At 43.7% G+C, this 23,348-nt stretch overlaps 1 protein-coding gene across 5 annotated transcripts in view; it reads right to left on the reverse strand.

Annotated features, from left to right (window-relative positions):
- TASOR (transcription activation suppressor) overlaps positions 1–23,348 on the reverse strand; it is a 92,624-nt gene that overhangs the window by 14,326 nt on the left and 54,950 nt on the right. For 4 of the 5 annotated variants that reach the window (XM_044302293.1, XM_044302292.1, XM_044302296.1 and 1 more), the window contains 7 exons: positions 20,170–20,724; positions 18,681–19,090; positions 18,436–18,559; positions 9,258–9,317; positions 2,599–3,488; positions 373–495; positions 71–230 (listed from right to left, as the gene is read on the reverse strand). In XM_044302293.1, the coding sequence (XP_044158228.1) occupies positions 71–230; positions 373–495; positions 2,599–3,488; positions 9,258–9,317; positions 18,436–18,559; positions 18,681–19,090; positions 20,170–20,724 (2,322 nt within the window). The remainder of the gene's footprint in view (positions 1–70; positions 231–372; positions 496–2,598; positions 3,489–9,257; positions 9,318–18,435; positions 18,560–18,680; positions 19,091–20,169; positions 20,725–23,348) is intronic. The other variant, XM_044302294.1, reaches the window with a different exon arrangement.

Consider the following 23,348-nt stretch of genomic DNA (forward strand, 5'->3'; position numbering starts at 1 on the left):
AATATATCTAAATTTACAATGATTCTAAAAACCAAACTGTCAAAAGGAGACTATTTCAAGGGAATCTTACCAGAAGTGACAGAATCTGGATTGAGCAGGGTGTCATCAGGTACAATTAATCCTCCAGACACAAAAAGTTCATTATATGTATGGTTTTTCAAATCCTCTAAACTGTCCACACCAGCAAAACTGACGCACGACCGCCTCTTCAATTCGGTCAAGGATGGGATCTATTAAAAGTAAAGACCAAAAGAAAACTAAGAATTAATGCTTTTCTTTTGTAACGATTTACATAAAAAGATCGAGATAAGGGCTGGAAAACCACAGAAGAAAAGAAGCTGACAAAGGACTGTCAATTCTGAAGATACTCACTTTATGAATACTATGGGGAATATCTTCATTCTGAATAATAATTAGTAGTTTATCAGAGATTGCACTACTGAGCACATACTGTTCTGGGTAACACTGCACATTGCCAAGTTGTGTCAAGTAATCCTAGAAAGAAAAAAGAAAAAGAAAAAAATTGTTTTATGCAAAAAAATTATATCTATTTCCTCATTTCCCTGGTTCTTTTTCTGGCCCTTTGTTTACATGCAATAAAAACAATCTCTGCCCCTCCCCCTGCAGTGCTAAGGGAGTAGATACAAGAGCTGCCCTGAGTGACATGTCTGCCTGCTGGGAGACTCAGCAGCATGTTGTAAGTGTAGAACTACAAGTCCCACTTGTATAATGACACTGCTAATACACACAGGATCTTCCCCCTACCTTGTGCAATGCTCTCTCTAGTCTGTCAGATCCTGTGCCCAAAATTGTCACTGCTGCAGCAAGCCAGTATGTGCAGCTGAAGGGGTTAAGAATCTTAGGCGGGAGAGCAGATGGCAGTAAAGGGGGGGGGGGGGGGGGGGGGCGTGGCCAGCACTGTCTGGTTTACAGGCTTGTAAACAACCTTTATCAGAGCAGGGAGAGAAGCTGACATCACAGGTCATGTGACCCTCAGTGAGATCTTAGAAACCAGCCACTGGAGATCTCCAACTTATGGCTCTCTAGCTGATGCGAAATTAGAAACTGCTGGGAGTTGCAGTTTTGTAACATTTAAAGAGCCACAGATGGAGATAACTGGCTTAAGGGAGTTATCCGATATCTAAAATATCCCCCCCCCCCCCCCCAATGCCCAGTCCCCTTGTATGGATTATACTTGCCTGCTCCCGGCACCTACATCGCTCTGGATCCCTGCAAGGCCGCTGCTGCATCTCCCCGTCGCTCAGATCAAAACATCCAGCGATGGGGGGAGCAGCCAATAGCAGGGCGCGACAGTGAGCAGCCTCAAGGGGGCTTGTCCCACAATAAATATTGTACATTTAATTATAGTTATTTAATTAAATCTATCTGCATCCCGCCACCTGCCGTTTGCTCGTTTTGTAATTTTTCTGTCCTGCTCACTGAGGTGGACGCACACGCTCATTTCCATCCTTCAACTGCCACCAGCTGCAGTAGAAAGGACACCCCCTAAGCTAGCAGCTTGAAATAAATCTCACAGAGCAATTTGAGCAATGAATGGGGAGATCTCTGGATCCATGTGAGGAATAGAGCTGGTTCTAAGTTTGTTACAGATGGTCATGTACTATAAGATACCGGATTTTCATTTTTACATTAATCATGGGATAACCCCTTTAAGGTACTGTGACAATAAGACGTAGGACACAATAATGGCAGCCATCGCTGATGGTATGAAAATACATGAAGTAGTCTAGCTAAAGATCTAGCAATTATTTTTAAATGGTCCCAAACATTTTACATTAGTTTTGGATAATCATTAGAAAAATCTATGGTATTGAACCAGACTAATTTCAATCAATGGCTAGCTGCACCATTGGTTGAACACTTACTGTCCTTATGTTTATAAGGCCATTTTACTATAGTCATGGAAAAGATCACGAAGAACAACATGAACCCCGATTGTCTTTATGTATATATTTGTCCACCTAAATTTGTTTCATTCAAAAAATGTGTTTCAGCTATTTAGGAGTCATCTGTAACCAGAACATTCACTGGTAAATCAGGTACAGTGGCTTTTAGGGCTAGCTCAGCTGAATGATACCTTTCACTTATTGATCCAGTTAAATGCACCAAGAGTAGGCCTAGGCCACTCTGTGCACCTTTGCTCCTCCTGCTTTCTCTGTCTCTCCCTCTCCTCCTTGATTGACAAGGCTAGCTTCCTGGATGGTTATCTCTCATGGCCCACTCAATGGATATGACCCAAATGTATCTGGCCATTGGTACTAACAAAGTTTAAGAAGCCAGAAGCAGACAGCTTTGTGCCAGGTTACTGCAGCACAACCTCCATTCTAGTGAAGGCGACTAAACAGTGTATGGCACTGCCTGGTTATGGCTGTGTTAGCTCCAGCGCCTCGTGTGACCTACTGCTAGCGGTTGATTGGTGGGGGTGCTGGGTTTTGAACCCCCACTGATCTGATACTGACGACTGATCCCATCAATGTCCTGAAGCACCGCTTTAACAGTATTAACAAGTATAACTGAGAATATGAATATCTTAAAAATGTGTTGAGGAAAAACAGATCAACGTCAATATTACTTTACCTTGATTTCACTGCATATTGTGCTTTCCTCCTGTTTTGCGTGAATATAGAATTTTACTATGTTTTTATTCACTTGGGAGAAAATCTTCACCAAATTGTTGAATACTTCAGGATTCATTTGGTTTATTAAATCTTTAATAGCCGTATGTGACGTTGAAATATCTGGCAAGCTGGGTGTTTTCTCTGGATTGTTAAGGATGCTATCCGGTGAGGCATGGGGCAATTCATCTATATGAGGAACAGGACTTCTATGTGGTGGAGCATCCTGTGCACTGCTGGAAGGAGCCTGCTCTATGCAACCATTATGATCCAATTCAGAACTTAACGTCTGTGAAATCTCTGTTTTAACATGTGTGTAATTGTCAGTACTACACTGTTGCTGTCCATGCTCTAAGGCCCCCATCGTTCCATCAGCAGGATTGTTAACATCAGCAGGTCTTGTACGTGAATTTACAACAATGTCCAGCTTTACACGAAGCTCATCAACATATTGCTGCACAGGTATTACAGAGGCTTGGGTAGACAGCCAGTCCGAAAGCTTGACCACTCTGTCTTCTGATGACAGCGAAGGTGTCGTAACAGCCGCAAATGAAATGTCTTTTTCTCTTAGAATATCCTGAAGCTGTTCTGAAAACTTGCTGTAAACCTCCACCACAGTTTTCTCAATTAATCCATCCTGACAGTGTTTGCTTTTAAAATGTCCTTTCTTCCCGCTATCTCTGCAAGACCCTCTATCACTTCTAGAGGAATGTCTCCTGCCTTTCCTGTACTCTTCAAGTGGTGAATATCCAGATCTCTTGCCTTGTCTTGTATGGTTAACTCTTGGATCATTTGGAAGGACATCTTCTTTTGCCGAAGAGTACACAGACTGGTCTTCAGCAATATTTAATCCTGAAAAAGGAGAAAAGGCATATTTTTTTATGAATACATGGTCCTATATCAGTTACTCACAGAAGACAATTAGACCTGCAATGATGAGATATCCAAACAAAATAAAGTACAGAGCCTTGTCTAATGCAAAGTTCAAAATTGGGATTCCCCTTTAGGTCTCATTCTAACGAATGTGTTTCGGATGGGAAACAGGCTCCATGTGATGGGGCATTTTCTGCACCCAACACGCCTCCTCTGACCTGAACTCACAGCATCATGATTTATGTCAGTACAGAAGAACCACAGTCAGGCAGGAACTCACAGCATCATAAATCATTATGATGCTGTGAGGTTAGGGTCAGAAGAGCAGTGGTTCTATCCTTGAAATGCAGCCATCACAAGGAGCGCGTTTACTGGAACAAACACGCCTGTTCCCTGTTCCACAGAAAAGTTCCCTTTTCCATGTGCACATTATCGTTCTGTTTGAATTCAGACAATCCCTTCTCGTTAGAAGCGGTCATGGCAATTGGCTTATATAAATGAGGGATGCTGCTGGGGCAGTTGTACATTTCCCGAACAGTAAACTATTAACAAGGCATTCGATTGAAAGCAAATTGCCAAAGTAGGTGGCACTTGTCCAGCCAGAAGGAGTTAAATGGATTGGTGGTCATACAGGCACACAACCACTCCATTTACTGTCTATAGCATTGAGCTTTGTACCTGGTAATGTTAGTGCCATAGGACTCCCAGCGGTTAGACTCCCACCAGTCTAGCGGTCATCCTCTATTCAGTAGGTAGGGGATAACTTACAATTACGAGAATACCACTTTAACTACTCCACTTTTAGGAAAGATCTCAGTAGATAGGAAATTATTATTAAGTTAACTAGAGAAAGTTTAAGGGCAATCAGAAAATTGAAACTTGATGTATACATTTAAATATCTAGATACATGATTAATCATTACAGAATTTTGGACTCATTTAGAGGGAGAGCTGCAACAATAGGTTCATTTTCATATAATGGGGGTGGGGGTGACCTAAGCAGTCTTGGCTAATCATAATTGCAGAAAGATTACGCGATGGCTCCTTCCAGTCCTGCATTTCAAAGAGGGCACAATCTTTCAGCCCAACCTTGAGCATCAACTAGTTCGGGGATCAGTAACCTCCAGCACTCCAGCTGTTTTGAACTCCCAGAATCCTACTCACTTCCATGAGAGTGACAAGAACAGCCAAGTAAGTGTGCATGTTGGGAGTTGTAGGTTCACAGCAGTTGGAGTGCCGAAGGTTGCCGATACCGCAACTAGCTGTTCTTTAACCCCTTCAAGACACAGCCTTATTTCACCTTAAGGACCAGGTCATTTTTTGCAAATCTGACCAGTGTCACTTTAAGTGCTGATAACTTTAAAACGCTTTGACTTATCGAGGCCGTTCTGAGATTGTTTTTTCGTCACATATTGTACTTCATGACACTGGAAAAATTAAGTCCCAAAATTAATTTTTTTTGCATAAAAAAATACCAAATTTACCCCAAATATGGAAAAATTTACAAATTTCAAAGTTTCAGTTTCTTTACTTCTGTAATACATAGTAATACCCCCAAAAATTGTGATGACTTTACATTCCCCATATGTGTACTTCATGTTTGAATTATTTTGGGAATGATATTTTATTTTTTGGGGATGTTACAAGGCTTAGAAGTTTAGAAGCAAATCTTGAAATTTTTCAGAAATCCAATTTTTAGGGACCACTACAGGTCTGAAGTCACTTTGCGAGGCTTACATAATAGAAACCACCCAAAAATGACCCTATTCTATAAACTACACCCCTCAAGGTATTCAAAACTGATTTTACAAACTTTGTTAACCCTTTAGGTGTTGCACAAGAGTTATTGGCAAATGGGGATGAAATTTGAGAATTTCATTTTTTTGCCTAATTTTCCATTTTAACCCATTTTTTCCACTAACAAAGCAAGGGTTAACATCCAAACAAGACTGTATCTTTATTGCCCTGACTCTGCCGTTTACAGAAACACCCCATATGTGGCCGTAAACTACTGTACGGCCACACAGCGGGGCGTAGAGTGAAAGGTGCGCCGTTTGGTTTTTGGAAAGCAGATTTTGCTGGACAGTTTTTTTGACACCATGTCCCATTTGAAGCCCCCTGATGCACCCCTAGAGTAGAAACTCCCTAAAAGTGACCCCATCTAAGAAACTACACCCCTCAAGGTATTCAAAAATGATTTTACAAACTTCGTTAACCCTTCAGGTGTTGCACAAGAGTTATTGGCAAATGGGGATGAAATTTGAGAATTTCATTTTTTTGCCTAATTTTCCATTTTAACCCATTTTTTCCACTAACAAAGCAAGGGTTAACAGCCAAAAAAGACTGTATCTTTATTGCCCTGACTCTGCTGTTTACAGAAACGCCCCATATGTGGCCGTAAACTACTGTACGGCCACACAGCGGGGCGTAGAGTGAAAGGTGCGCCGTATGGTTTTTGGAAGCCAGATTTTGCTGGACAGTTTTTTTGACACTATGTCCCATTTGAAGCCCCCCTGATGCACCCCTAGAGTAGAAACTCCAAAAAAGTGACCCCATTTTTGAAACTATGGGATAAGGTGGCAGTTTTGTTGGTACTAGTTTAGGGTACATATGATTTTTGGTTGCTCTATATTACACTTTTTGTGCGGCAAGGTAACAAGAAATAGCTGTTTTGGCATCGTTTTTTTTATTGTTATTTACAACATTCATCTGACAGGTTAGATCATGTGGTAATTTTATAGAGCAGGTTGTCACGGACACGGCAATACCTAAAATGTATACATTTTTTTTTATTTATGTAGGTTTTACACAATGATTTCATTTTTAAAACCAATTTTTTTTAGTTTCTCCATAGTCTAAGAGCCATAGTTTTTACAGTTTTGGGGCGATTATCTTAAGTAGGGTCTCATTTTTTGCTGGATGAGATGACGGTTTGATTGGCACTATGTTGGGGTGCATATGACTTTTTGATCGCTTGCTATTACACTTTTTGTGACGTAAGATGACAAAAAATTGCTTTTTCTACTCCGTTTTTATTTTTATTTTTTTACGGTCGTCACCTGAGGGGTTAGGTCATGTGATATTTTTATAGAGCCGGTCGATACGGACGCGGCAATACCTAATATGTATACTTTTTTTATTTATATAAGTTTTACACAATGATTTCATTTTTGAAACAAAAAAAATGATGTTTTAGTGTTTCCATAGTCTAAGAGCCATAGTTTTTTCAGTTTTTGGGCGATTATCTTAAGTAGGGTCTCATTTTTTGCGGGATGAGATGACGGTTTGATTGTTACAATTTTGGAGTACATGCGACTTTTTTGATCACTTTAGTTATCTTTTTTGGGGAAGTAAGGTGGGCAAAATTTCAATTTCATCATAGTTTTTTATTTTTTATTTTTATGGCGTTCACCGTTCGGGAAAAGTAACATGACCGTTTTATAGATCAGGTCGTTACGGACGCGGCGATACCAAACATGTGTAGGGAATTTTATTTTTCTCATGTTTAATCAGTGATAAATGTGTTTTTTGATTTTAACTTTATTTTTACTTTTTTCACTTTTTTTTTTGACCCAGACCCACTTGGTTCTTGAAGATCCAGTGGGTCTGGTGTCTGCATAATACAGTACAGTACAATATATATTGCACTGTGCTATATTATACTTACACTGAACAGATCTATGCTTTCAGCATAGATCTGTTCAGCACCATGGACAGCAGGACGCCTGAGAGGCGTCCTGTTGCCATGGGAACCTTCTCCGTCTGCTCAGTTATGTTCAGAACTGCGCAGACGGGGAAGGGTAAGGACGGGGCTCTGGGGGGGGCTGTCTGGGGGCTCTCTCCCTCTCCATCGGGGGGCTGCAAAGGTACAGCAGCCCTCCGATGGGAGAGAGAGGGAGCTCCCTGAGCTGTTAACCTTTTCCATACCGCGGTCCGTACGGACCGCGGTATGGAAAGGGTTAAACGGCTGACATCGCATCACCGATGTCAGCCGTTTATACCAGGGCGCCAGCAATGTGCTGGCACCCTGGTATACCCACTAGACGCCAACGATGATTATAATGGGAGGCGGGCGGGGGATCGCGATCCCGCCTGCCGCACCGCCCGCCTCCCGCAACTGCCACACCGCCCCGCACCGCCCACATACCGCCCCCCTGCACCCTGCCGCATAAATGAATTCAGGGGTGCAGGGGGGTTAAAAAAAAATCGGTTTGGGGCAATTTTTAGGTTTCTGATCCCTGCGGTCAGGGACCGCAGGGATCAGAAACTACATAAAGCGATCGCCCATAGGGGGGGGGGGGGGGGTGCCTAACTACCCGATCGCCGATACGGGCGATCACAGGACCCCCCTCGGCATTGAGCCTGAGTGCCTGGCTGTGTGTAACAGCCGGCACTCAGCGCTGTCACCATGTCTGCAGGTGACAGTTAAATGCGATGAGGAGTATACTAGTCATGGAGCGCTAAGTAGCAGTGCTCCATGACTAGTATACATATGTCAGGTACAGTAGATTGTCACTCTCTCCTTCTCTGATCGCTTCCCTGACAGGAATTGGGACGATCAGAGAAGGAGAGGCACACAGTCCCTCCCTAACCCCCCTTACCTGCCCCGATGCGCTGCGATTGGTCCCTCTGCAGTATTGGACCAATCACAGCGATCGTGGGCGGGTCAGGGGGCCAATACATCTCCTTCCGGCTTCTCTGGTTGCCTAGCAACCCCAGCACGCCGGCTTCACTGAATCTTCAGCGCTTCGGTCCCTGCGCTGACAGTGAAAGCCGATCACGTACATGCACGTGGGGATGCGGTGAGGCACCACATTCCCCCACGTACATGTACGTGATATTGCGTGAAGGGGTTAAAGAGAGTGCCACAAAGGCAACCTCAGTCCATGTTCCCTACTAGGGCATATGCACATCTTCTATGGGCTGAGGCTCTGTTCAGGAACCTCATATAGAACTAGAGAGCATGGCTCACAAAGACTGGTCCTTCTCTGGTTATTCAAGTATTGTATTCATTTAAATGGCTGCATGTAATAAATTTCCCCTGCAGCAGACACGGACGTTTCCACAGAAAATAAAAATTAAGTAACCATTTTATAGCTGCAGTAAGTAAAAGGCACAGAAAAAAATAAAATGAATGTGCAGTGTACGTGAAGATGAAATGATCTTTAGCAATAAAGTTGTATTTTTTTGTTGTTGCTGTTGCTCCAATAAGGATTGCTGGCATATCTACCGTCAGATTATTAAAAGTGACAGTCCAGGAGAGTGGGTAGTCTGGTGCTTAGCTAACGGTGGGACGATAAAGTGGTCTCCTGCAAAGAAGCTTTAGCAACCCTACCGATGACTCTCCTGTCATTACCGCAATTTTAAACATCTGGCAGGAGACGCTGAACACTACACAATCTAATAGGTCTAAAATATACCGTTTTAATTAAACCTGGACACTTAAATATCTTAAAATCTAAAGATGCACCAAGGTCTGCTCTGCAACCCACAACCTCAAGATCTAAGGGGCAACTATTTTTCACCCATACAGGATTATGTTAGCACAATCCTTGTAGTATGTTTACCACCCTATAGCTGCCAAAGGAAGCTCTGAAAAAGTCATTTAACATTTTTCAGGAGTAGATGTTCTGCTCAGATCAAGAAAAACGGAAGTGCCAAGTACAGAACGGGCTTCCTTACATACTACAATTACAACAAAGCTTAGCATATAACTTTAACTCTGATCACACGCATTACCCTCCTCACCTTGTGGTTTTTCATCTCTAAGAGTTCCAATATGATCCTCTGGTATTCTTCCTTCCTCTCCTGGGGGAAACCAGTAGTTAGAAATCATGGATTCTTATCTAGGGTCTTATTCTATAGAATCCAATAGGTTAAAAACAGGAGTTCGGCAATCCATCTACTACAACATATTATCACCTAATAAGGTGGTAGAATGGTTGATGGTGATGATAAAAATACAGACACAACCAAAAAGTTTGATGCATTTCCAAATATCTGAAACACGGGAGTGATCAGTAAATATGCAAGGCTACAGGTGAAATTAAAATTCCCTCAAAATGTTCTCCCGTCAGCAGTCTCTACTAAATAACAGTCCAGGTCCAATGCATAGACTTGTATGAACAGTACAATGTTGAGAAAGTGCATGTTATAAGCATAGTGCATACACAGCTAAAAGCTAAAAATCTCACAGGATTCACAGCCAATAGCAGGTCACGATGGGGACGAGCCTCCCTAGTGTCGCCTCTGTATACATCTCACTTCATACAGAGGCATACGCTGCTTTACTTGCCAGATTTTGTATAATAAAAAAAATTAAATTCTGGCATGCTGCATTAAATATCACATTGACGTGCTACTATGGAGAATAACAAAGTTATACTGCATACAGAGACATATTTCACATAATGGAAGTCAATCATGTGATATATGTGCACACAAGGCACAGCTGGGATGAGTTTGTTAAAATTTAAGAAACCTAGCAAATTCTCTCTGCTGTGAATACTGAAAGGGACATTTCCATCAGAAAGGGCTTTTTAAACTCCATCACTGAAAACTAAATTCAAAATAATGTCCTTCCGTAGCAGTCAACACAAATTATTAAATCTCCTATATAGACATAATTCACTGCAAATTTACTACTGTGAGGGGGAGAGGTTATCTGTAATGTAATGTTTATTGTAACAGTAGGTGTAGAATTGGGATGACAGTATGGCAGCTCTATTGTTCTCTTGCTAAGTCCAGATAAAGATGCTCACAGACGAGCACTTCATGACTCACTTCAGCTTTGTTTTTTAATGCAGTTTGTGTTCACTTTTGCGGTTTTAGGTGCATTTTTGAGGTACACCAAAATGGTTCGCTAAAAAGTGTATGGCCTAATAAAGGGGTCATCCCACTAATTTAACTTTTTTTACTTGCTTCGCTGGAGGACTTTATTTTCTTTCTGTGGATGGGCAGCAGCTCACATGAGACACTCAAGTGCCTGCATCTCCCAGGATGCACTACAATTAGCTCATTAAAGCCTTCCCTCCCCTGCATAGAAAATAGTCGCTCACATATAGCTTCTTGAGAAATATAAATCTCTATGAAGGTGGAACAGAAATACTAACAGCAGGAGAAGATAATGTACATAATATATATTTTTTATGCATGTATACTGCAATAAACTTGAAATGGCCTATTCTTTGCATAGTAATACTTTTTGTGGACTAAACTTTAAGATGTTAGCTTTTAGTGCAATGTATGTGATAACGAGAAAACTGCTGAGATGTGAACCCTACAGAACAGGTAGTGTCATGTTATCGTTAGGCTGGAGTGAAAACAGATTTCAGGATTATTTTTTCTAGTTACATAGAACTCCTCTCTCTCCACCACCGATGCTCCACTTCTGGCCGCTTCCGGTCACAAAAGAGGCTGGCTCCCATGACCGCTGCAGCCAATCACAAGCCTCAGCGGTCACATTGGCTTGAATGTTACATCAGTGCTATGAGGTACTGTTCTAGCCTATGTGACCTGTAATTGGCCCTCCGGAGACTGGAATGGAGGTGGAACCACGGGCAGGCGAGTCTGCTGTTCTATGTTCAGTCACACAGGCCCAGACCATACACGCTGCCTGCTCCAAGGCCGGACAACCCCTTAAATGATCACTAAAGAGATGCTCTGTTATACAAGTCATTCCCATTGACTTTGAATTGAGTGGCAGCGTGCATGCATGACCCCTTATTCTTGTGATATGTGGGGGTCTCAGTGGACAAACTTAGAGAAATTGGGTAAATATGAACTATCTTGTGGATAGGCGATAAGTGTGCATCATGGGAAAACCCCTTTAACACTTCCTAGTACTGCTGATGATGCTTCCAGTCCAATAATCTGTATGTCGATTCTCTGTCGGCTATCTCAGGAACTCCCGTAGAAACTGATGGATCGGCCACACACATGTGCAATGTGCAACCAGTCGCTCTGTTCATTTCAGGGGCACTGCAGGGGCTATAGGGTCCCCTGTTCTTGTGATCTGTGGGGGTACCAGCGGTAGGACCCCCACTAATATAATAGTTAAACACCATCATGTAGATAGGGGATAACATTAAACAACCGGAATACCCCTTTAAGGAGGACCTGCCACCACAAAATTCAATGCAATATGCAGGCAGCATGTTATAGAGCAGGAGGAGCTGAGCAGATTAATATATGGTATTGTGGGACAAGATTAAAACTTGTAATGTATACATTTATATCTCTGCTTTTCCTAACTTAAGACCGCCTCCTCTCAGTTATCAGCGAATGATGGTATTCCGTGAGCTGTTGGCGGAGCAGTCTTAAAGGTGTTGTCTCACTTCAGCAAATGGCTTTTATCATGTAGACAAAGATAATATAAGGCATTTACTAATGTATTGTGATTGTTCATTTTGCCTCATTAGCTGGTTTGTTTAATTTTTCAATCAAATTATACACTGCTTTTTCCAAGGGACTGCAGTGGTGGCTGTGCTTGCACACTATAGGACAGTGATGGTGAACCTATGACACGAGTGCCAGATGCAGCACTCAGAGACATCTCTGTGGGCACCCGCACCCTGGAAAAAGTCTATGGTGTACCAATAAGCCTTAGACTTTTCCTGTCATTCATCAGCGAAGGGCGCGCTATGAACGGCACAGTGAGAGCAGTGAATGTAGGCAGTTATTATAGCTAAATGATGAAGTACATGGAAGATATACTATATTGGCCTGTAGTATTCAGGTTAAATTGCCGTGTTGGCACTTTGTGATAAATAAGTGGGTTTAGGTTGCAGTTTGGGCACTCGGTCTCTAAAAAGGTTCACCATCACTGCTATAGGAAATAAACATCGGCCTCTCTGGTGGCCATTACCCTCGAGTGCGCATAAGCAGGCAGGAAAGTGCAACAGCTCCCATCCCGACCACCTTGTATCTGCGCTGCAGATGTGACTGTAACCCCTGGAAATGAGCAGTGTGTAATGTGATGGGGAAAAGGAATCAAGCCTGCAGAGGAGACAATATGGACAATTACAATACATTAGTTAAAGTGCCTTGTATTAACTTCATTTGCTGAAGTGAGACAACCCCTTGAAGTTTTAAATAGAGGTTTAAATGTATAAATAACAATCTTTTCCCACAAAACTATATAGCAGTTTGCTCAACTCCTCCTGCTCTATAACCTGCTGTCTGCATTGCAATTTGTGGTGACAGGTCCTCTTTAAGGCTGGGTTTTGAAAGTGTGGGGCAACCCCGCCCATCCCTGGCTGTCAAAGGCTGCATAAATCTGAAGGCAATACCTCTTAACCTTCAGATTCAGGCTGGGTTCACACCTGAGCGTTTTACAGCGCGTTCCTACGCGCTGTAAAACGCTCAACAGGCAAGAACCAATGATTCCCTATGGGAATGGTCCTCACCTGAGCGTTTTACAGCGTGTACGATCGCGCTGTAAAACGCCCGACGCCCCAAGAAGTACATGAGCTTCTTTGGGGCGTCTTGTCGCACGTTCCCGTACATAGACTTTCGGGAACGCGCGACAATGGGAGTTCGCTTGTCTCTGTATGCGCGATTGCAAACGCCGGTACAATCGCGCATACAGAGCGCTCCATTGCGAACGCTCAGGTGTGAACCCAGCGTCAGGGTTTATGGCAGCCTCGGAGAAAGCCAGCTTAAATGGAGTCTGTCACCACAGTATGCCATTATACACTGTAGCATAACTATAGAGGAGTCAAATGGTATCAGTCTCCTTTTGTTTTGATGTTCACCAAAGGAAAAAAAATTCAGTTGTATTCATAAGTAAATGAGGGCTCGCAAGTGCCCAGGGGTTGCGTTCGGGCGATAAGTACCCAGGCCGCTCTTCCTTCTCCTCAAATAACCCCTCCCCAGCCTGTTGCTTGGCCCACCCTTTAAGTATCTTGTTTGACCAGACGTTGCGCTTCACTCATTGGTGCGCTGCGTCTCACCGGCAAGGCGTGCCTAACTGTGGATCGCGTCATCCAAGTCATGTGTACAGATCACATGACAATGGGAGGCGGAGTTGTGGAATCCCAGGGCTCGCAATGCGCCCATAAACATGGTGCCTCCCATGCATTTTGAGCGTGCAGCTGTAGGGACAAACTAAGCTGCTCCACGGGTGCGCCCCCAGTCACTTGTGGGGAGCACCATCTTGGAGGGACCATTGATGTCCCGACCCTTCATCCTATAGATCCACTGATCTAAGGTATGTCCCTGTTCTGTCCACCTTTGAGTTCTCATTCTATTGTTTAGCATCGTTTCTGACATCCTCTTTGCAGGACGGTTGCTTTCACCTATTTGGATTACTTCCCCTGATGATAGATTACTTGAAACGTGACACGTCGGGAACCATCCTTTAGGGCATATTAGGGATACCGCCCTATATCAGGGTTAGGTATCCGGACGGGGTCAGGCAGGGCTCTATCAGCAATGTCCCCATCCCCCATTCAGGGATATTTAGGGATACCAGTTCCCTGCAATGTCTACACTCCGAGTCTACCAACGACCACACCAAGTTACTCGCCTAGACGTGGTGTATCAACTTTACCACGCTAGGCCTGTCCCCATCTGGGTCATGTCGGAATGGTAAGACTGTTCCTTTTTTTCTATATTAATTCTTGACTATGGCACTAGGTTTTAATTCTCATTAGTAAAGGTTATATTTTAGCGCCCATTTTTGCCCTCTTTGAGGAATCTGTGATCCAGTGTACAGAATGAGATTCTGCCGGCGCATGCGCACTGCATGGAGCGATGCTGCTGCCCACAATAGTCATCACAGTGCGCATGCGCCAGCGGGATCTATACTAAATGACGCAAGAGGCTTGCAGGGCAGGCCAAGCAACAGGCTGGGAAGGGGTTATGTGAGAAGGATGAGTGGCCTGGGCACTTACAGGCCAAACGCCACCCCTGTGCACTTGCGAGCTCTCGTTTACATATGAATAAAACTTTGGTGAACATCAAAACAAAAGGAGACAGGTACCACACTGTAAGCAGTGTATAATGGCATACTGTGATGACAGACTCCCTTTAAAGGGGTTGTCCAAGTATACTTTTATTGTTGACCTATCCTCAGGATAGATCATCAAAATCAGATCGACGGGGGTGCCGGGTGTAAGACCCCTGCCGATCTGATGACAGGTCATCAATAAAACATAACTTAGACAAACCCTTTAAGGGCACATTGCAGATCCACAAAAACTAGATTTTTGTACTTCCCACAAAATCTGTTTCTCTTCCGTTCATTGAGGGACACAGTCTTGACCTTGGGCAAAGCTATTGCCACTAGGAGGCGACACTAAACGAAAGTGTTAGCTCCTCCTCTCAGCTATATCCCTCCTGCAGACACTGAGCTAATCAGTTTTTACAAAAGCAGTAGGAGCAGCCAAAAGAAGCCAACAGCAAATAAAAAGCAAGAAAACAGAAGATAGGTCATCGTCAAGAACCAGAAAGACCCATCTAGGCGAACCAGTAATGTACATACAGAGTGGGAGCTGTGTCCCCCAATGAACGGAAGAGAAACAGATTTTACAGTAAGTACAGAAATCTAGTTTTTTCATCCGTATCATTGGGGGACAAAGGCTTGACCTTGGGACATTCCAGAGCAGTCCCCGGGGTGGGTCATAAACTAATAAGCCATCTGGCCAATCCGAGGACCGCTTTCTGCAAAACTCTACGCTCCAGAGAAGTGTCAGAAGATGCAAAAGTGTGCACCCTGTAAAACTTGGAAAAGTGTTCCCAGACGACCAGGCAGCCGCCCTGCACCCCTGAAGGGCCGAAGCCCCATGATGTACCGCCCAAACATTGCTCGAGTAAAATGAGCAGTAACCTAAAAGGGTGGAGCCCGGCCACTGATGCAGTACGTATCCACCGTGACGAATCCATCCAAAACATGGAAACTTTGGACATAGCCAGCCCTCGTCTCGGTCCGTCCGGAATGACGAATAATGACTCAGTTCATCGTAAAGAGGACATCTAAGACCAACAGATGCGAACGGCTCGAACCAAAACCAGAGTGTGGAGCGACTGTTCCCAAAGTGGAGACGTGGCTGGAAAAAAAGAAAGGGAGAAATGAACCCTACATTGAAATGGAATGCTGACAACCTTCGGGAAAAAAGGACTATACCGTACAAAGGACTACCATGTCCTGATGGAGGATGAGGAAGGGCGACAGACATGAAAGAGCCGCTAGTTCTGACACCCTATGGATGGAAATGACTGCCAACAATAAGCCCACCTTGTAAGATAAGAAGCAAAGGGACACCTGCTGCAAAGGCTCAAACGGAGAGAACTGGGGAACGCTGAGCCCCAGATTTAAGTACTAGGGATTCAGCGGAAGTTGGTAAGGGGGCGTAGCGTGCGCCACCCCCTGCAGAAATGTCCAAACCGCAGCAAGGGAAACCAAATTCTGCTGAAAAGAATAGTGTCTGGATTTCAAGGGCCAAAGAACTGCAGTTGTGAGAAACTTGCCCACATAGGGGAAGAAGTTGGGATGCCCGAAAGGCAAAGGCCCCACACACCATACCGACCTGCCAGAAGAGAAGAACACTCAACCATAATCAACACCACCCACGCAGGCACCCCACTGCAAAAAAGTGGGCGTAAGAGAACCCAATGGCTATGAACCCTGGCCGAGCGGGCCGAACAGTATGTCATAGTATGGCAGATGACAGCACTAAAGGGAATAAGTGTCAGCCAGCACCTCAGGAACCCCATATGTATAAGGCCTGGAGTATCGCACCTGGTGATGGCAGAACATGAGCACAGTGGCACCTGTGAAAAGGAAATGTAGGCACAATCACCACTACAACTAGTGAGAAGGTTCCACCCCTAGAAGGGGGACGATGAACACAAATACTGATGTGCAGGGGCCCACAGGAGGTGCCAATACTATGCCTAAGAAACAAGCAAGCACTCCGCCATTTAATATGGAGAGTAATGCTACAGGCTGCACAGAATCCAATGGTGGAGCTATTACTCTGTCTATGGAAAGAGAATAATGGTACGGATTGTACGGTACCCCCTAGAAGTGCTAATACCCTTTATATGAAAGGAGGGTAATGGTACTATACAGTGGAAGTGCAAGTACCCTGCCTAAAGAAAGGGGGCAAAGCCACAGGCAGTACAGCATCCAGTGCATGTGGAATTACTCCTCCTATGGAAGGAGGGTAACGCTACAGGCTGTACAGCATTCAGTGCAAATGCAATTATTCCACCTAAAAGAAGGGTAATGCTACCAGCAGTACAGCATCGAGTGTAAGTGCAACTATTCCGCCTTTTATGGAAGGAGGGTAATGCTACAGGGTGTACGGTATCCAGCGCAAGTGCAATTACCCCACCTATGGAAGGAGGGTAATGCTACAGGCAGAGCATCCGGCTGGACACTTATGCAGGGAGGGAGCGGAGTGCCAAACAGGAGGCCAACGCCGAAACGATGCCCGGCGGAGAAAGGCTGCTGGCGCCCAAGAAGGTCAGCGCCTGCCAGGAACCCACTGTTTACAGGGCCTGGGGGAAGACGATAGGGCTGGGGGACAGCAATTACCCCATGCCCCACACACTGCTACACATCCAATGCAGCGCCCAGTCCTTGCAGGCATCCAGCTTTCAAACTCAGCGAAGGGTTAAGGGTGGGTCCCTTCACCTGCCAGCTGCTGTAGTAAGGGCCCGATTATAACCTGCACACACAAGGCACCTCTCACAGGGGAAAACAGGCATGCGACCGAACCTGCCGAACAGAGAAGCCAGAAAAGGTAAGCCACAGGAAGACTTTTAGGGAAATACTCACCCGTCCAGAGTTTTCTGCACCCCTTCGGCCCCTTGGTGAGGGACGCTACACCGGAACAGAGGGGACTTGCGGCGTGGACGGCTGTGGTGACCCGAATGCCGGCAGGAGGCAGAGGTTTTTACCGGAACCTCTGGTCCTCCTTTTCTTCTGGATCACGTGAAGGAGCAGGGGGTTTGGGTGACCCCCTGGGCTCTCATCTCCTGGATGGGAGTGCAGGCAGTTTTACGGACTGCCTGAAACTCCCACTAGAAAAGGAAAGAAGAAAAAAAAAAAAAAAACAGCAGACTTGCAACACAGGGAGGTCTGCCTTCTACAAACACTAAGCTAAAACTGATTAGTTCAGTGTCTGCAGGAGGCATATAGCTGAGATGAGGAGCTAACACTTTGTTTAGTGTCGCCTCCTAGTGGCAATAGCTATACCCAAGGTCAAGACTGTGTCCCCCCCCCCCCCCCCAATAATACGGATGAGAAACACAGATACTGGCCATGTGTGTTCCGCATTTTGTGGATAAGCACATCCTGCCCTTTCTTAGAAATGTTCATTCTTGTCTGCAAAAGGGACAAGAATAGGACATGTTCTATTTTTTGCCAGGGCAACGAAACCGAGGTGTGGATGAGGACAGCACACTGTGCGGTCCGTATCTTTTGCAGCCCTAGAGAAATTAATTGGTCCACATCCGATCTGCAAGAAGTGTGGACCAATTGCAGACGGAAACTACGGTCGTGTGCAAAGCTGACAAGTGAGCTTCGTCCTATTGTGACATCTCTGGTAAACTGCTGCAGACACTTCAGACTTGGGGCTCATTTAGAAAGCCGCGTTTTTTTGCGGATTATATGCTGCCCTATTTACTTCTATGAGGCCTTTTCTTCCATTGCACGGCTCCGCAAAACAAATGAAACATGTCCTATACTCATCAGTGAAAATCAGGACATGGCCCTATTGAAGTCTATGGGTCAGCAAAAAAACTGAATGCAATCAATTTTTTTGCGGACATGCTGAACTGTCTGCAAAAAAAAAAACGGATCCGCATTTTTGTGGACGGCATACGGCCGTCTGAATGAGCCCTTATCAAGAGACTGATTTATCTGCATTTCACCACACAAATACAACCATAAAAATCTGAAAAGTAAATACATTACCTGTAATTGGGATCAACTTCCAGTGCATTTCAGATTCCATACTGCTTGAATTAGAATTCTGTTGTGGGTAAACTTGTTCTGTAGGTGTGCTGGGACAAGGACTGGCATAGCTTGAATATGGTCCCTAAAAATAATTATGAAGGAAATAAAAGTTAAATGAGAATAATGGAATATCATATAATGAAAAAGCTTATATCCAGCTGGAAGCTAGTAATAGAAATGTATTTAATGATTAAAGTCATTACCTGGATCATTTCCTCAGTTGCCAATAAGTCATCATTGACATCTTCCTTTTCAGCTAAGACCTCATTTACAGGAGGAGCAGTTTCTGATGGTGGATGATCCACGCTTTGCTCTTGTACATAACTGCTTTGCTCAGAATGTGCTGAAATATTAGCAACAGAGTCTGGTGCCAACGAAAACTCAGTTTTATCCAACTCATTAGTAGTTTGGTTTTGATCAGGAAACAGTTTGCTGATAGAGTTTATTATATTAATACTAGCCTCTAAAGATTGTCCAAACAGTTCATTATAATTTTCTGGATCTGCATCATCTGGTTCCATTTCTGTGCTCTCCTCTCTTAGATCTGTATCTTGCCCACCAAGTGCAGATATTAAAGTGGAAACAGAATGTGCTGAATCCACGTCGTTGTGACCTTTTTAAAGATAAAACATTATTCCTCTTCAGTCTTCTAGTACAAAAAGCATAGCAATGGTACATGCAATCACAATAGAAATGAGGTTTCGTTAGGAGAGGAGGAGGTGATAGTTTACTTTTAAAATTATCCAGACTACTGGAACATAACACTGTCAGATCAGAGGGTTTTGACCAATGGTTAAGGAATGAATACAAAATACCTCTCTGCATTGTTATAGAATATTGTTATATGTTATAGAATATTGCTATGTATTCGCCTTACATGATCTTTGGGAAAATGACTGGAATGGAACTAAAGGGTCCCTTTACACAGGTCAATGATTTAGGGAATAATGGAAAGCACTATTGTAGGCTCAGCAGAAACAGGAGCCTCTAGGTGTAATGGTAACACCCCCTTGCTTCTAGAGGCTAATTTGCATATATTAAAACTTCATTTTTCTCAGCAATGTGGGCACATATGACCATGGGACCAACACCGATGCCTTCAGCTGCCAAGCGCACATGTAACATGTCAGCCAGTGTCACAGATACAAATCTGCTGACAGATGCCCTTTAAACTGTAAGTATAGGCCAAGTAATGACAGCCAAATCTCAAACTGAAAACCATAATGACTGGAATCAAATCATAATAGCACACACCTAACATGATGTTTCCAAAATTCCTCTGTAGCAGAAAAATATGAAAGCCAGGGCAAGCACTAAAAGTTAGAAATCTTTATTCACTAATTTAACATTTCCATTCTACTAAGCCCTTCTCAAGCTTAAAGGGATCACCAGAATTAACCCTTAAAGTCCGCTAAACCTAACTAGCCTATTCCTACTTTTATCTATCGCTAATGTCAGCTAGTTTAATGGGGTTAATTCTGGTGACAGAAACCCTTTAAGAGGGGCTCAGTGGAGCTAAAACGTTGCAGGGGTGATTAAAGATATCTAACTTTGATGATTTTTTTTTTTATCTTCTGCTGATAAAAATTGCCCCAAAGAGCAATTTGCATAAACCTACACCATAACCATACACTGTAGTGTACTGTATTATACCCATAAAAATACTTCAACAGGTAAAATAACATTACTTACTGCTGGTTTCTGCATTATTAGAAGCATTCTTTTTCATGTATATTAGGTCAATCAGGCCTTTTATTCTGTCCTGATCATAATTTGTATGATCAGACAGTCCGTCATTGACAACTTCTCTCCTCGTGCTTGTTGAGAGGTCATGATCATCCTCAATGGGTTCATAATCTGATACTGGACTGAACTGCTGAACCTTTCGATTTTCCACAATCAGTTCTTGTGCTCTTTTTACAGGCAAAGTATATGCTTCCGACCCATGAAGATAACTATTTAAAGAAGGATGTATATGGGATCGATCTTTAGGCGCGACAAAAAGGGTTTTTCTCGAATCCAACCTTTGGTCATATGTTCTTATAATAAAATCTTTGTGTGAATGAGACCCTTCTGCTCGGTGCTTCAAATATAAGCGCACATGTTTCTCCACAACAATGTTAAAGTTGTCAGAGGTGTCCGTCTGACTCTTCAAAATGGCATAGTGCAGTGCAGAAACAAAGGTTGGTAGTTCAGGCATAATTTCATGGTCTGGTATGGGAAAGCATGGGGCTTTAAAATGTGATTCTGTAAAAGAAAAAAAAAATGAAATGTGCATTAAACATGCATCATCCCCTCGGTTCACTGTAAACATTCCACATCTGCACTCTGCTATACTCGGCCCCTACTTGATCTGGAGACTCATGTAGATACACAGAATTGCTGCATTAGGCCCCAATAACACAACCTTATTTTTGGTCCGCATCCGATCCGCATTTTTGCAGATCAGACGCAAACCCCTTCATTTAAATGGGTCTGCAAAAATTGTAGACCGCAAACAGTGTGCTGTCTACATCCATATGTCAGTTCTGTAGCCTCACCCAAAAAATTAAATAAAAATTATATGAGATAGAGATAGATGTGTGTGTGTATATATATATATATATATATCTATATATATCTATATATATCTCTATCTCATGTCCTATTCTTGTCTATTTTGTGAACAAGGATAGGCATTGTTACAATAAATGATGCAAGACAATGTCAGCCATATTTTTTGTGGATCCGTTTTGCAGAGTGTCACGCCTCCTATGGAGATAAGCTATACCCAAGAGTTCCTGTGTCCCCCAAGGAATTGGGCGAGAAATACATATGGTCAGCATCCTTACCTGTACAGATCAATTCATGACCACCACTGCTGAAGGAGCCACTCAAATTAAAGTGGTTGTCCGGGAGATAATATTATGACCCATGGTCAGGATTGGTCATCAATATCAGATCGTCAGGGGTCCGACACCTGGCACCCTCGCTGATGAGCTGTTTGAAGAGGAGGTGGTGCTCCACGGGAGCGCTGCTTCTTCTTCATTACACTGCACTTCATCTCGACGATAGGTCATCAATATTAACGGCTGGACAACACTTATAAAAGCTCGATAGATCTTGTAAAAGTGGGCAACTACTGGGGGAGTGGGTCACATTAAAGCAAGTCTGTCTAGCATCCAACCCGTAGACTGCTAGGGGAAAGGGCTGTGAAGCAGCTTAGTCTTGACAGTAAAGATTTATATTCAAACCAATACTAATAAAACTACTTAAAGGGAACCTGTCACCAGGATTTTGTGTATAGAGCTGAGGACATGGGCTGCTAGATGGCCGCTAGCACATCCGCAATACCCAGTCCCCATAGCTCTGTGTGCTATTGTGTAAAAAAAACTATTTGATACATATGCAAATTAACCCGAGATGAGTCAGAGCTTGAAAATATGACTCTTCTCTGGTCACACAAGTAAGATATGACTCTTAAGTTAATTTGCATATGTATCAAAATAGTTTTTTGTTTTTTTACACAATAAAAGCACACAGAGCTATGGGGACTGGGTATTGCGTATGTGCTAGCGGCCATCTAGCAACCCATGTCCTCAGTTCTATACCCAAAATCCAGGTATCAGGTTCCCTTTAAAAGTTCAGCAAAAAGGTGTAAGTTTGTCCTGTCTCCTCTGCCTCTACCTGACAGACTGTTTAAAACTGTAAGCAAATTTCAACAGAATTATCGCATTTGTACAAACTTCAGGGCATACTGATGAAATATTCAGACTATAATTAATACAAAGCAAAGGTGATGTCTATATAAAGTGGACCAATATAGTTAAAGGGGTCATCCAATACTATAAACTGCCAACCCCCCCCCCCCCCCCCCAAACACCGGATGTTTTCATCGGCACACAGGGAGAAGCAGCAGCAGCGGTGGTGGTGCAGCGACCAGGAGCGGGGTAAATATATTCTCTGTGAGGGGGGCTGTTTATAGCATTGGAAAACCCCTTTAACTTGAAAGAAAAATGTTTTTTATGAAAAAAACTTTCAAAAATATATCCTTCTTTGCAGACAAAAATTGGATTTTTTGTACTCGCCGTAAAATCCTTTTCTCGTAGTAGGTATTGGGGGACACAGCACCATGGGTATACGTCCAACTACCACTAGGAGGCACTAGACACAAAGTGTTGGCTCCTCCCAGGTGGGCTATACCCTCTCCACAGGCACGAGGCTATTCAGTTTGTACCAAAAGCAGTAGAAGAGAGAAGAAGCAAGAAACCAACAACTCCCGTACCGGGAAAGATCAAGAGACCAGCCCGGAGAAGCGGTAGTAAAAACATAGGGTGGGATCTGTGTCCCCCAATGCCTACTACAAGAAAAGGATTTTACGGCGAGTACAAAAAATCAAATTTTCTCATGCATGGCATTGGGGGACACAGCACCATGGGACGTCCCAAAGCAGTCCCTGAGGGTGGGAAAAGAAGTGACACACCACCGGTTGGGCATACAGGTGCAGGAGAACCATGTGACCCAACAGGAAAAAACACTGAATTGGCAAGAGGTTCCATAACAAGGAAGAAACCTCAGAGAAGAAGCAGTGAATACTGCCAGCACCCCAGGACAAATGCCTGGTAGAAAATCCCAAATGCAAGGCGGCAAAAGGGAACACCAAGCGCAGCCAAGGGCTGGAGAAAAAAAATTAGGACAGCACCGCGTGTTGGAACTACCCAACGCTCTACATTGTCTGAGACCCCAAAAAAATAATAAACAGCAGGACCTGCAAAAAAAGCACGACAGGTCTAAAACTTAATAGCCTCGTGCCTGTGGGGAGGGTATAGCCCACCTGGGAGGAGCCAACACTTTTTGTGTCTAGTGCCTCCTAGTGGTAGTTGGACGTATAC

This window comes from Bufo gargarizans, chromosome 7 (assembly GCF_014858855.1).
Source record: "Bufo gargarizans isolate SCDJY-AF-19 chromosome 7, ASM1485885v1, whole genome shotgun sequence".
NCBI classification, from domain to species: Eukaryota; Metazoa; Chordata; class Amphibia; order Anura; family Bufonidae; genus Bufo; species Bufo gargarizans.